We start from the raw sequence: 15,511 nt of genomic DNA on the forward strand, positions 1-15,511 counted from the left end.
CATGCAAGGCATGTGCACACCTAAGCACGCTGAGGTGTGCACAATGGGGCCATTTCTAAAAGGATAAATCACATGAATAGCAAAGGTTCACACACACACACACACACACACACACACACACACACACACACACACACACACACACACACACATTCATTCACTCAGGTCAGCATATCCCTCTGTAGGAGGAGATACAATTCCTGTCACTGAGGACGGAATAAGAGGCTGTTGACGGCATGCTTGTCTGCGTGTGTGTGTGTGTGTGTGTGTGTGTGTGTGTGTGTGTGTGTGTGTGTGAGCTGTCTGGCCTATCAAGCTCATTATTAAATATCCATGAGACCATTAAGCTAAATAGATGAGTGAGACTCTATTATTGCTGCGCGCACACACATTTCATGATCCACTGACTGGTGAATATGAGAATCCACTACAGAGTATATTACAGGCTGTGAAGACTAGACAAGGAAGAGGAGGGACAGAACGAGGAGCCCAGGGAACAAATGAAAATGATAAAAACGGAAATTAAGGAGTAAAATTAAATTGTATTCAAGCTCCTTTTTCCACATTTGTTGATCCTGCTTTCTTTGTCATGTAAAGCATCCTTTAAATATATTTATTTAAATATATTTATTTAAATATATTTATTTAATATATTCTATTTATCCAGTTATATTTGGACCCCAAACTCTGGTGTTGGGATATATATACGCTAAGATCTGACTGCTACTCAGACACCTGCTGCTGCTAAAACATAAATGCAGTTTAGAATAATAATGCTATAAACTGCTGAATCTGTTTGGCTGCTGCTCTCCCTGCATCAGGCTCATGTTGGGACATCAACGATTATGGAGCCATACCAACAAATCTATGATGTACTGTTTGTTAACAATAAAACATTTTGAGATGGATCTAGTTCCACAGATCCAGAAAAAAACTAAAAACTTTCAATCCAAGATATTTTTATTCCAAAAAAGAAAAGGTAGCATCGGTGCAGCACCTAGTTTCCTCTGCTGCCCAAACATCTCCTGTTCACGAGTTGATTTATCTGTTTGACCTGTTGTACTTTGGTTAATTTAAAAAAAAGAAAATCTTGTATTCGTCTTTGTGAGTAATGTCACCCTGAGATCCCGGTTCTAGGCAGAAGCATATTTATGGGATAAATTCATCTACAATCCACTGAGAATTAGGGAAGAGCCAGAAACACAACAGCTGAGACAAACTAGGAAATCATGCATACAGCAGAAGAAGCTAAAGTAACACTTTCAAGTGCTGGGATTTTATTTCAGTGTTTTTAATGTTTACAGTAAGGGGGATTCCAGAATTTGAAGAAAATTAACTTCAGCTCAGTCTTGAAACCAAAGTTAGGAGGAGGTGCAGGAATCAGGCTTCACCTCAGACTACTTGAAATAAAAGCTTATTATGGATTTTATTTTTGTCCGGTGAGGCCAAACACAAGTTGATGACCGGCTTTATTGCTTGCATTCATTTCAGTCAGATATCCTCCCACGTTATTCCACAGAGGAATATCCTCTATAGCTGAGGAGGTAGAGCAAGTCAGGCTTTAATCACAAGGTTGTTACTGGACATTCAGCTACTCGAAGTACGGGAAAAGGTACTGAACCCCAATCTAGCCCTGATGAAACGGGGTATGAGTGTATGATGATAAGGTTTTTAAAAATGATTAAAGGCATAAAGGAGGTGTGCCAAGTACCTGTCCTGACAGGTGTATTGAAATCTTACTGTAGAGGAAAACTTACTAATATTTACTCAAAATCTGGTTCAGATGTAGTTTGACTGCTGAACTTACTCATTATTATTTCAGAGACGTGTCAACTCTGCCAGCTCACAAGTGACCAGTACTTTTGTTTTTTTTACTAATGCTGCGGAACAAAGTAATAACAAACACACCCTGCATGTGACAAAGTGGTGAATAATATCGTCTCACTTCAGCTATGACTTGTGTGCTTGAATGAGTGTGTGTGTTTGGGGGGGGGGGGCGTTTGACCATCTGATCGTGGAACTTTCTCTTCTCCAGTTACGTACTACTATAATCCCTCTCCCCCAACAGACAGACAGACAGACAGACAGACACACACACACACACACACACACACACACACACACACTCTGATTGATTGATGTGTTTAGACGTGCAGAGGTGACGTGTTCATGCTAGCAGGGGGTTGCATTGTATAGTAAGAGAGGTAAAACGAGCTCTCTCTGTGTGTGTGTGTGTGTGTGTGTGTGTGTGTGTGTGTGTGTGTGTGTGTGCGTGCGTTGGGGGTGCTGGGTAAGATGAGATGGCAGATAGTTATCAGAAGAAAGGAAATCTTTTCTGTTCTCCTTTTGTCAAGTGCTCCCTGCATTGGTCTGTGTGTGTCTGTGTGTGTGAGATAACACTTAGTCTACACAAAAATTAAACTGCTAATACAGTCCAAGTAAAAACAAAACACATAAAAATGGAACGAGCATAAAACAAGTGAAATGTATTTATTGGTCAAAGGAGCTCAGCTTCAAGAATTTGCTCTGGAAATTTCTTAATAATGAAAGTTATAAGATGAAATAAATGACTTTTTTGGATATGTATGTTGTGATGGTGAAGGCCATCAAAATCAGCAAGCATCCCTCCTCTGTGGACCACAAGTCTTCTCCGAGCTGGCTGAGCTGTCACATTTTCATCCCTCAGCCTCGACTCGAAGCAGGATTCGATACCCGCGGTAGCACATGGCTAAGTCAGGTCAGGAAAGCCCACCTGCTGACCAAAACACAGCCTTTCTCTTCTGCCCAACAGTTATTTTTAACGAGCTCTGTTTAGCCAAAATGCTGAATTACAGTTAACTCTAACCCTAACGACTGTAGACTCGGTCCAAAGTGCTTGGATAGAAGACAGCTGGCCTTTGATTCAAGCACTTTGGACTGGACCATGACCTGGATGATTAAGAACCTGCACAGACACACACAACTACACAACTACCAACTCAGTTTGCTCACAGTTATGAGCAAAGTTAGCCAGCATCTCTCACTACACTGAAGCAAATATCTCAACTTTTGTGAAAAATCTTCCTCACACTGCATTGAAACACTCATCAGCTGAGATTCTCCTGACAATCAGAATCCAAGGAGAAGCTTATGGACGCTGTCTGACAACAACAGGATTTCAAGGGTCTAACTTCTCTTTCACATTGACCCAGGGGGACAAAGGGACACAGCCTTGAGAAAAGTGAGAGAAATCATTAGACTTCATGGTGAGTTATGATAATATCTTACAGCAGTATTCGAAGTGTAAAACCTTTGTGTTTGGGTTGAATACATCATTGCACCAACTTAGGTCAAAAGCAGCCATTCCTCCTTCTGAACAACATTCCAGTTTGCCAATGTCGAGTCATTTAAAGTGACTGTCTCTGGAGACTGACAATGACCGTGAGACTACATGGACCAATGTTAAATAGCTAGCCAATGACGCTAATTTGCTAATGATGCTAAAGTTTTACATCTCCTCAAAACATTTGTTTTAACTTGCAGACTGCCAACACCAACTGACCGGCTGGAGCACAACGGACATTCCAGCTTAGTCCAATAGATGATCATACCCAGTATAAGTCAGTCACACCTCCTAAAAGTCAAAATTCCAGAGGGATTCTTTGATTAAGCAGGTAGGAACTCACCACCAGGTTTCCGATGACCATGACCAGCATGAAGACGAGGATGCAGAGCGGCTGCCCTGCGACCTCCATGCAGTCCCACATGGTCTCTATCCACTCGCCGCACAGCACCCTGAAGACGATGAGGAACGAGTGGAAGAAGTCCTTCATGTGCCAACGAGGAAGAGTGCAGTCCTTGGAGATCTTACACACACATTCCTGCAGAGGCGGCAGAAAGAAGCTCAATGTTCTGAACAAGCGACGTCAGGCCCGTACCTTAGTCTGGGTCAGAAGTGTTACCTGGTAGTTTTTCCCAAACAGTTGCATGCCGACCACGGCAAAGATGAAGACGATGATGGCGAGGACGAGCGTCAGGTTGCCCAGAGCGCCCATAGAGTTCCCGATGATCTTTATCAGCGTGTTGAGAGTTGGCCATGAGCGAGCAAGCTTAAAAACACGTAGCTGCAAGGGAAGCGAGGAAAAGGAAGAGACAGCAGAGCTAAAACCAGGTTTCTCAGATGATGTCATGGGCACATTGCTCAAGAGTTGTCTGCCATATTGGATGTAATTGAGCTATCGGTTGCTAGGGAAAAATGGAAGTTGGCAGTGGTTCCTATGGCTGTTTCTAGGTTAAATCAGATGTGAAGACAGTGCTACATGAAAAACCACACAGACATTCTCCTTCAAATTAAACGTTGTGCCTCAGCACTGCAGCCAACATGTTGCAAAGACACAACTATTACTTTGAAGGTAAACTCTTCATTTCTGGTTTGTGTCACACTTTGCACAGTTTGACTGCAGCCCAGAGAGCAGTGTTTGTGGGCAGGTGCATGACGTCCATTCCAACTACAACTGCAGCAACATACTGGTGGTCAAAGCAATCACAAGGAGGACGGGCAATTAGGGGTGGGCGATATAAACGATATACGATAGAAACAATATAAATTTGGCCAACGATAGAGATTTTGACTATATCGCTCTATCGCGATAGCGCATGTTGATGATGTCATCAAGCGGCGCCTGTTTTGGTCGAAAGCATCGCAGTGGCTAAAACCATTATCATCTGCAAATTATGGCCGGCGACAGTCACAGCAAAGAGATGAAGCCCTTTTGAAATTTGGGGAAAGCCAAAAACTGCGCTTCCTCCACTTCCGTAACATTGATTCATTAATGTTGAATTCTCTCGCAGCTGCTCTATTCCCATGTTGTTGCAGTATATTAATAACTAACCTCGTATTGTGGATGGATTATCTCAGTTGTTCTCCTGACTGAAGTTTGGCCCGTGTACAGCATCCTGCTATGCGATTGCATTTGTCCCTCACCACCAGAATCCCTCACGTTAACTTTTAATGAGTGGAAAAAAAGTTGGCGTTCATCCTCCAGCTTCACTGTGCTAATGTTATGCTAACATAGCTGTGTCGCTAGCAATCATGTAGCACAACATTATATATCAGGTAGTCAGACTTCAGTAACCCCTCAAAGGCCACTGCTGTTTAGTTTCTGTCTTCATTTATGTTGGAAGTGGTAGCAGAGCTGTACGTTTGAATTGTTTCAGAAATCTCTTAGAACATGTCATGTTTAGGTGTAAACTAGCGAGCTAACTTCCTGTTAACTTCTGTCTCTGTTAAATTTAATAAATTCTGTTTTCATGGATGCATCGATGTAAAACTTAATTGTTACACCCGATAAAGCAGCAACGCTGATGATTCTTTTAAAGATGAAAGAATTTAGACCATTTTTAACTCTCAGTGTTTGTTTGACTTTGGGACCTGAAGTGGACGGAGTTTTGGACCCAGATTACTTCGCGAAGCTCCTCACTACGGCAGCCATAATGCTCTGACAATCCATCAAGCTGTGCGGCTTACCAAAGTTGTACTAAAACATTTTTTTTAACAGATTTCTGCACGCAGAAATCGGTTTGAGGTCAGTAAGCACAACCAGAATTCATACATAAGGCACACTCTCGATTTTTGAGAAAATTAAAGGATTTTTAGTGTGGAAAATACGTTATACAGAAGAAAAGAATATATCGTGATATATATTATTACCGCACGTGCTTCAAATTATATCATATCATTATATGAATTTTAGGCCATATCGCCCAGCCCTACGGGGAATACACCTTTTTCCCTAGCAACCACTCATTGGTCACTGACTGGTCTCTAGGCCTGTGTGGTTGGGACCTTATTCATCTGATCCTATGGTCACATGTCAAGAATAATTAACATCACATGATGGGTGTCTGTAAAACTTCAATACAGGATTTCTGAGGAGAGTTTGGTGTGGCCTGTCATGGTTAATATGCTCGGCAGTTCCACAGTAACCAAGCGCCTAGCCTCCATTTTTATTAGGATGATAGCCAAGTTGCCTCGTGTTCATCTGCTAAATTTCATCAGCTTTGCCTGAAATGTCATGTTTGTCTGAAGTAAATGGTGTAAATGTCTCTAAGATTGAGAGATATTTGGATCTTTAACAAGTCTGACAAAACAAACAAATTTAAATCGAAGATTTGAGGAAAATTGCTGATTTTATTTATTTGAAGTTCATTTGACGATCGTGTCTGAAGCTGCATACTCATATTGCCACAGATGGGGCTTTGTGTCGTTTTTGGACTCACAGGTGTTTTTTTACTTCTCTCTTTATTTTCAATAAATCAACCGAAAGAGAGAGGAAGACTCAAAGACAATGAAAGCATGAAACAAAATTAAGGTCAGCATCAGAGAGAGAGGAGAGAAAGAAAAAAAACAGTATTCAAAATTACAGAGCACGGCTGAGAAAACAGAGGAACAAAAGAGAAACAGAACAGAGGAAGAAAAAACAAAGAAACCAGGCCGGCGCAGAAGAAAGGCTCAAACATCAGAGTGGCTTTATTAGTGTGTGCGAGTCTGTGTGTGTGAGTGTGTTTGCCTCTGGTAGAACCTGACAATACCCAGAGTGACACTTAGAAAGATCGACGCAGACTGATGAAGACAGCCTGCAAGGATCTGTGTGTGTCTGTGTGTGTGTCTGTGTGTGCGTCTGTGTGTGTCTGTGTGTGTGTCTGTGTGTGTGTCTGTGTGTGTCAGTGTGTGTCTGTGTGTGTGTCTGTGTGTGTGTCAGTGTGTGTGTCAGTGTGTGTGTCTGTGTGTGTGTCTGTGTGTGTCTGTGTGTGTGTCTGTGTGTGTGTCTGTGTGTGTCAGTGTGTGTGTCTGTGTGTGTGTCTGTGTGTGTGTCAGTGTGTGTGTCAGTGCGTGTGTCTGTGTGTGTGTCAGTGTGTGTGTCTGTGTCTGTGTGTGTGTGTCTGTGTGTGTGTCAGTGTGTGTGTCAGTGTGTGTGTCTGTGTGTGTGTCAGTGTGTGTGTCTGTGTGTGTCTGTGTGTGTGTCAGTGTGTGTGTCAGTGTGTGTGTCTGTGTCTGTGTGTGTGTCAGTGTGTGCGTCTGTGTGTGTCTGTGTGTGTGTCTGTGTGTGTCTGTGTGTGTGTCTGTGTGTGCGTCTGTGTGTGTGTGTGTCTGTGTGTGTGTCAGTGTGTGCGTCTGTGTGCGTCTGTGTGTGTGTCAGTGTGTGCGTCTGTGTGTGTCTGTGTGTGTCTGTGTGTGTGTGACCACTACTGTCCTCATCTTGTTTTCCTTGTTTGCCGGTGAAGCAAAATTGGACACAGTGGAACTTATATTTTGAGTGACACCGCTCATTATCAGCCAATCATCACGTCCTCTGTGAGGTGCGAAACATCCCGCTGAACACTGCCGTCTCATTGGGCCTTCAGCTGCCCATCAGCTGAGTTTCCAGCTTAATTATTATCTCCCGACTATGAATATACTGCGATGTCCACTTTAATAATTCCTAATGAAACAGAGAGCGGATGTAGCTGTTCTTGTGTTTGTACATTGGAATGTGCTTTCTAATGTCAGACTGCCTGTACGAGGGTAATGTGACACCATGTGACTTTCTATCAACATGTTTTAGAAACTATTTCTCCTGCTAAGATCTGACAAAATGTAACAAGTGCATTTCTTTGTTTCTTGTAAAAACTGACTTGTTAGCCATTTACTCTAATGTACCTACCTTTAAGTATTTGTAGATAAATAAAATTAGATTTTTATTCAAAATAAAATACATTGAAATTTAATTTAATTACTCAGGAATTACATCCTTAGTTGGGTTTCAGGATTTTTAGTCCTTCCAAATCAATCAGAAATCAGCTGGCTGATGAACTACGTGTTGTAATGATCAACAACATTTTAATTCAAGCCACCCCTTTGTTGAATTTGGTGGTAAATGTGGGACAATCGGTGTGATTTACCAGCCTGAAGGAGCGCAACACGCTGAGCCCCTCCACATCGGACAGGCCGAGCTCCATGAGGCTGAGGCAGACAATGATGCTGTCGAAGATGTTCCAGCCCGTCTGGAAGTAGTAGTATGGATCCAGAGCGATGATCTTCAACACCATCTCTGCTGTGAAGATGCCGGAGAACACCTGAAAGAGACACAGCAAGGAATGTAAGCTAGGTTTGGGACGTGGGGAGAGCGCTGCAACGCTGTTTTATGTTAGCATTCTTTAAACACACACATAATTTTCCGAGACTGTTTTTACAGCAGCACGCTCTGAATCACAAAACGGTATTCCTGTAAATGTTTATGTTAGCAGCAGATCGTAAATGCAGCAGCAAAGCCCTGTGTGTCCATATTATTTTGATTAAAGATGATTAAAAGGACCTAGAAGTGTTTCTGAAATATCACAGCCTCTGCCTGTGTCTGCAGGAAGTGAAAACATATTTAACATGGAGAACGATGACAGCGGCAGCAGCATGTGCTCATGCTGAAGCAGACGTCGAGACGAGAAGGTTTTTATATTTTGTCTTTCACTTTGCTGCCCCAGGATGAGAGAAATCGGGCTTATTTTGAACTGTCAATCATGCAAAGCTACTCTAACCAGTCCAAGAGGGAAAATATAAAGCTGGAAATGACCGGCTTAGACAGTCAGCCACCACCCATGGGAAAAATGCTTTTCACACAATTAGACGATACAAGAGCTACAAAGTAACAACACAATGTTCTTGTATTGAGAGTACACAAAAACTGAAACTAATTGTAACACTTCAAAGCGTTGGGGTTAGTAGTACTGAGAATACAAAGGAAGCTGAGTCACAAAAGTACACACAACACAAAGGAAAGAACGTGGACATGTGCAGGTAGAGACAGAGACAGTCAGGTGAGGACACACAACCACACAGAGATACAAGAACTAAATGAAGGGCAGAGTTAGCCAAAGGGTAGGACATTTCAGACTGGGTTAGGTTCACACACACACACATACACACACACACACACACACACACGTCACCTCGTATAACTGCTGCTGAAGTACACAAGTTCTTTAAACACCAGCAGGATTTCAGCTGCTCCAGAATAAAAGGACGTTCCAGCACACTGACCTGCTATGCTAACTTTAGCATGTGTGTCAGTTAGCATGAAGTGTAGCATCTTTCAAACAGCTGAAAGATGAAGCTAGCACAGAACGTACCACGAACTGCAGTTCCTCTAATGTCCACTCGAGGCTGTCTCCAGCACTGAGTCAGTCCCCATATACTCCCAGGTTCAAATCTCGGCTTTACAGCAGAAGGAAGCACGTTTAGAGCCTGATACAAGTAACAGTGTCGGACTTTAAAGCTAATTCCCCTCTTTGCAACATCGCTGAGTGGTGTGAGTTTTTAGGCAGCAGTGATCTGAGGACTTGGTGACAGACCTGTGTGACAGACAGAGTCTCTCAGTGTTGATTTGGTGATTTTAGAAAGTCTAATAAGACTTTTTCTCAGCTGGCTGCTCCTCTGGTTTGATCTCTTAAGCCTCTCTGTCTGCCTCTCAGTGCAGACCTCAGCTCATCCAGGGTCTGCCTCGCTCTGCTGTACATCACACGTGTGTCTGTGTGTTTGCTACATTTAAAGTGTGGGTTTATTCCACTCTGTGTGTGTGTGTTCGTGTTTTGCAGCAGCTCCTCTCCCTGCTTGTTGTTCCAGACTGAGGGGATCCTCGATGTGACACAAGCTACGTGACACACGTGTGTGTGTGTGCGTGCATGTGTGTTTTTCAGCCTGTGTGTGTTTCACAACCAGTTTGTATGAAAAATGTGTGCATGTACGTCTCCTAAAAAGTGAGTTTTCACTTCAGTTTTATTTCTGTGTTTGGGTGCTACAGAAAATCAGAGGCTCTGGGGTTACCTCTCTCTAAAATACTCACACACACACACACACACACACCTCGATCCTCTTATATGGGCTCATTAACTCTGTAGTGCGTTGATTAGCTACTCAACAATCATGCTGTTATTATTACTGGCATCAGGAGAGCCTCTCTCTTGCTCTCGCTCGCTCGCACGCACACACACACACACACACACACACACACACACACACACACACACACACACACACACACACACACACAGGTAAAGTGTGTGTGTGTTTGATGTAATGATGAAGGAGGCTCTTTCAGAACCAAAGGGTGAAGAAATACATAGAATCAAAGATTAAGAGGAAATGAATCAGTCTGAAAAAAAGGTAAATTTAAACAAATTTAACAGAAGGAGAACAAGAAGAGGAGAAGGTGAGGAAGAGAAGAATAAGAAGGAGGCTAAAGAGGAGAAGTGAAAGAAAAAGGAAGAGAAGTGAAGAAGAAGACGAGAAATGGGGTAACGGAGAAGGAGAGGAAGAATAAAAGAAGAATGATGAGGAAGATAAAACTAAGAATAAAGGAAAAGAGAAAGGAGGAGGAGGGTCAGGATGTGGAGGACAAAGGACAAAGAGGCGGTTGCTGGTTTGAATCCTGCCTGAGTTTGCATGTTCTGTGGGTTCAGCAGTCACATTTATCAGCGCTCTGTTTTTAAAGAGTGTGTGTTACTGATCGGTGCACAGAGTGTAACGGTGTGCTGACATCAGGCGGAGTGACATTAATCAAGTTAGACACAGTTCAGCTGTCAAATGTCAGCAGCTGCCTTTGGGCTCCAGCTAAAAATCACATCACTTCTCAGAACGCTTTATTTTATTATGCAAGAAATATTTGGTAAACTCTCTGAACGCTGAGGCTCAGCGAACATCACTCGGATTTATTTTTATTATAAAAACACATGGACTGATTTTTTCCCCCTGTTTTATTTCTAAAGTTTTTAAATGCAAGACAAAATGAACAGGAACACCATATGGAGTGCACCAACCACAGCAATACTTCATACAACTTTCAGAAATCATGGCAAAGTTCAAGCATGAAAAAAAAACCTAAATTAAACCAGTAAACATATTACATTACATTGTACAAGTACATTTCTCCCATAAATCAGTCTATTGCACAGCCTCTTCACCTCACTGTGCAATACCTTTTGTGCAATACTTTTGTAAATAGTCAACAGTGCAATAGACCTCAATACTTGAAATGTGCAATTCACTTGTATTTTTATTTTTTAGTCCTATTTATTCTATTTATCCCCTTCGTATATTTTATTTATATTGTCTCTGTATTTATATATATGTGTGTGTAATATTCTGTAACTCTGTAACTTCTGTCGGTGCTGTGCTTTTTTGGAAATCGAATTTCCCAGAGGAACCCACCCAAGGGATTGATAAAGTTCTATCTATCTATCTATTAAAAAGAAATCAACAGATCACAGTTTTCCTTCCTTTCTATTATTTTAAGAGATACATATATGCATAGATTTGCTCTGAAAATTAGGACAATATTAATTTGCATATATTAGTTTTCATTTGTATCTCATTTGCTTCATTAGCATTTTGTTATTAAATTAATCATTGTACAATTTATTTAGGTTTTGGGGTGGGGAGTGGAGGGTTGTATTGAATACTGAAAATAGGCCAATGAGAATAAATATCAATAATACAGTTTAAAATTTAGGTTACTTTACAAACAGCTGTCCTGACATTGGCTGTGAACAAAACTCGCCAGTCAGGTAGCGAGTAATCCCGCCACAATAAAGTGCAGCGTAATAATGCTTTAGGTCTCCATAAAATATGAAGATTAGACAAATAAAACAAGTGGAAACCAACACAGAAATGATAAAGCTGCAGTTCCTCTGTTGTCCACTTGAGGCTCACTTCCACCTCACAGGCAGCTGGAGCTGTTTGCTAGGCTTCACCTCAGCTGAGTGGCCTTTTGGAGCATTTTTAATGACATCATGTGACCAATAATATGGCTCCTGCCAAACAGTCTGAGCTCCTGTACTTTGAATGATTGAGTGTCTGTGCATTTGAACTCTATAGTTTACTGATACGAACCACTAACCAAGCTTGGTAGCATTGCAGCAGCCAAATCACTAATTTGAGTGCGACATCATCAACAGTGGTTTGACTGCATTCATCTTTTTATACAAGTTCTGTGTGGAGGGTCTTAAAGGCAGACATGTCTCACCTGAACTTTTCAGAGCACACTTTAATCAGGTAAGTTACTTTGCTTCATCTCCTAATCCTAGCACTCTGCGATTTTACTCCAAATCAGAGGACTTACGTTTAGCTTGCTTTTTAAAGTTAAAGGAGCTTGGAAAGAAAAGCGTCTGGACTTCTTTAAGTTGCTTGAAGACGTTTCACCTCTCATCCGAGAAGCTTCTTCAGTTCTAAGGTCAAATGGTGGAGAGTCCCAGATATAAACCTAGTGGCAGATTCCCCCCACAGAGGGACAAAAGGACCCCCTGATGATCCTCTAATCGCCTGAGCCAAGGTGGGAAACTGGGCGTGGGTCCCAATCAGCCAGAGTTTCGGGTGTGTTCATTGTGAAACCTGGCCCCACCTTATCATGCGAATTCCTCGATGACCTGGATGACTGAGAATCTTCACAGACATCTTGCTTTTTAAAATTATACACGACTAACTGTCCACACTTTGTTGTGAAACAGGCGTTAGTCTGTGGGCCGAGATCTAGGTCTGAGATCCAGTTCAGCCAGCAGACTCGCTCGCTTCCTCACCAAACAGTTATGTCTGTGAGAACGAAGAGATGGCAAGTTTAAGGTCTAGACACTGTGTTCTCCACTGAGTGTGTGTGTCTGCGCGTGCTGATTCATTGACTGAGCAATGAAAAACTACTCGGGTCAGCAAGTAAGTGTGTGTGTGTGTGTGTGTGTGTGCGAATGCTGCTGGCTCCCAAACAGGGGTTGTCGACATCAGCACTCAGTAATAACAGTAACATCAGCAGAGAGAGGATGACACGGACTGTGTGAGTGTGTGCGCGAGACACACATGATTATTTTTGTCACAACCAGGCAGATGTAATGAGTAAGCAGCACACACACACACACACACAGAGACACCGTGTCCATGTGGATTTCCTGATGATAAATTGCTTGTTCAAGTCTAAAGCTCATCAGTTTTTAAAATGTTTTTCCTAAATTCTGTTTATACGCTAATTTTACTTTAAAACATTTTACATCCCTGAGTTTTTGTCTTCCCCATCACTGTCCTAGTGCCTGTTAGCAAGGGCAGGACTATGCTGACCAAATTAGATAGGTTACAGCAGAGGACTGTGTGTTATTGTGAGGAAACACCACAGAAGAAGCCTGTCACGCAACAAACACCTTTCATCAGAGCAAGGAAACGTCTCATTCTTCACCTACATGCTAACACGACATCGGAAAAGAATTGGAAGAGTTACAGAGTTTGACTTTTTAGGTTTAAGACTCAAGACGTGAATGTTGTGGAGCAACATCAATGAATGACTTAATGGTAAGAAGCACTGAAAGAAGCGTGTCAAGTGAAATGATCCTCCTTTTATTCAGGAGTCTTTTGTTCATCAAGATGACCCCTGAATACACAGAACGCCCCAAAATCAGACAGCCCTCTATGAGCAAGCCCTTGGTGACAGTGGGAAAGAAAAACTCCCTTTTGACAGGAAGAAACCTCAGGCAGAACTAGGCTGCCATCTATTGCAACTGGTTGGAGGGTTAGGGAAGGAGACATGAAAAAAGACACAGTGTGGAAGAGAGCCAGAGATTAATATTGGCTAATTATGATTATATGATTAACTGTAGAGCGAATGATATTCATCCTGGAGATCCAAGACTTATAGACCTGTTCCGCAAGACTTTTCGATCACTCCATTGTTAGAGCAACTAAAAGTTCATATGCAATAATTTGCTTTATTTTGTAGTACACCTCCGTTATGTGACCTGCCTACTTTTCCATGCAGACACATAGAAAGCTAGAGGTGAGAAGACCAGCAGGAAAACCCTGTGAGCACCAATGACAACAGAGTCAGACAGCCTGAAGGGAAGAGCTGGGTTGGTGGCGGGTTGCAAAGTGGCTTGCAAATATAGAGCAATCAAAAGGGCAATCAAAAGAAATGTAAATGGGGTAGCCAGTTGCAAAATGCATGGGTCAGTTATATATATATCTCTACCTGTATATGTAAATATGATCTGCCCAGGGTTTTCTATTCTATTCTATTGACAGAGCTTAAGTTTTCAGTCTCACTGAACTCACTATGTTTGATTTATATTTCATAAATTCTGTGAAACTGCCACAACCCAAAGACTTTATATTAGCATGCTATATTAACATGCTATATTAGCATGCTATCATTTCCTAGTTAAACAGTGTTAACATAGCATTCAGCTGCTAGTCCCTCTCAGACTGACAACTCAATCCATCCATCTTCTTTCTCGTTGGAGCGTATCCTAGCTGTCATACTGTCATAGGTTGTGATTCAGGATACACTCAAAACCTTAAAATCAGATAAATGTTTTCAGATTTATTAAAATAAAAAACCAGACTTAATCTAAAATCCATCTAAAGTCCATACTGTGCTTCTATGATGAGAGACATTAAAGGTTAAGTATAATGAGGATGAGTTGTGCCCTTGATGCAGAGTGCTGCTCTGTGGATAAAAGCCTTCAGTGAATGTATGCATTCTATAGATCTTTGCACACATGGAAATATTGATAAGTGAAACCAGAGAGCAACGCTGAAGAGCACACGAGAAATAGCTACAAAAAGTGAAAACTGACATCGATTGTGTCAGCACAGAAATGACCTGAAATGATCCTTACATAACACACACACACACACACACACAAAGAGACACACAGCAGAGGCTCTCCTGTCCGTCAGAAAGGCTAGCTAAATGCTATGTAAACATCTGTGAGGATTAGAGGTTTTAGCCTATAAAGAACTTAGCGACTCCACAGTGCAATCGGATCCCGTTGACACGACGCGGCGTTTATCTGAGACTTCAGCGCCTCTGAATTGAAATGGGGGAGCGCTTCAAACTGTTTACGTTGCAAAAGTATATAGCTGCATTAAACTGGAGGCAAGATGACAGCAACATTAGAGGGATATTATACAACAGCTCGTGCTTTTGACTCCTTGACGTTCCTTGGGGGTTTTGAAGCTGTCTGAACATGTGGGCATACACAGCTGACCAGCTTAACGTACACAACATCATTATATAAATCGAATCAATCACTTTGTTTCAAAACTATCGATCCATCAGCTCTGTCTGCTCAATCCTACAGAGAGAGGTGAGCTATCAAATACCATCCACTCTCACACCTATACACTTAGCACATAAGAGTAAGACTCTTCAAGAGTAACAGAGAGCGACTCTTCCAGCAAAAACCAGGGCAAAAGATGCCTTAAAGCAGCGGCCCCCCACCCCCGGGCCTCGGACCGGTACCGGGCCGCGAGAGTCTAGGCTCAGGTGTGAAATGTATGGTTTTCAGGATTTTTATTGGTTTTCAGCGTTATTTTGTTATCGTTTTTTTTCATTAACTTGGTTTTCCTGGGTCTTTTCACGTGTGTTATGAATAAATCTTATTTTTTCGGTACCGGTACTAGTTTTATTTTTGTTGTATTTATCCGTGACACCTTAAAGGCCGGTCCGTGAAAATATTGTCGGGCATA

General features: G+C 42.0%; 1 protein-coding gene across 1 annotated transcript in view; it reads right to left on the reverse strand.

Annotated features, from left to right (window-relative positions):
- The window catches only part of LOC146702341 (sodium channel protein type 3 subunit alpha-like), a 196,428-nt gene that overhangs the window by 76,220 nt on the left and 104,697 nt on the right, over positions 1–15,511 (reverse strand). Inside the window, exons 16-18 of the mRNA XM_085468805.1 lie at positions 7,921–8,094; positions 3,942–4,103; positions 3,666–3,860 (exon numbers count right to left, since the gene is read on the reverse strand). Coding sequence (XP_085324931.1) covers positions 3,666–3,860; positions 3,942–4,103; positions 7,921–8,094 — 531 coding nt within the window. The remainder of the gene's footprint in view (positions 1–3,665; positions 3,861–3,941; positions 4,104–7,920; positions 8,095–15,511) is intronic.

This window comes from Copadichromis virginalis, linkage group LG9 (genome assembly GCF_057382275.1).
Source record: "Copadichromis virginalis isolate Kocher_CV1m ecotype Utaka linkage group LG9, C_Virginalis_male_GT1.1, whole genome shotgun sequence".
Lineage (NCBI taxonomy): Eukaryota > Metazoa > Chordata > Actinopteri > Cichliformes > Cichlidae > Copadichromis > Copadichromis virginalis.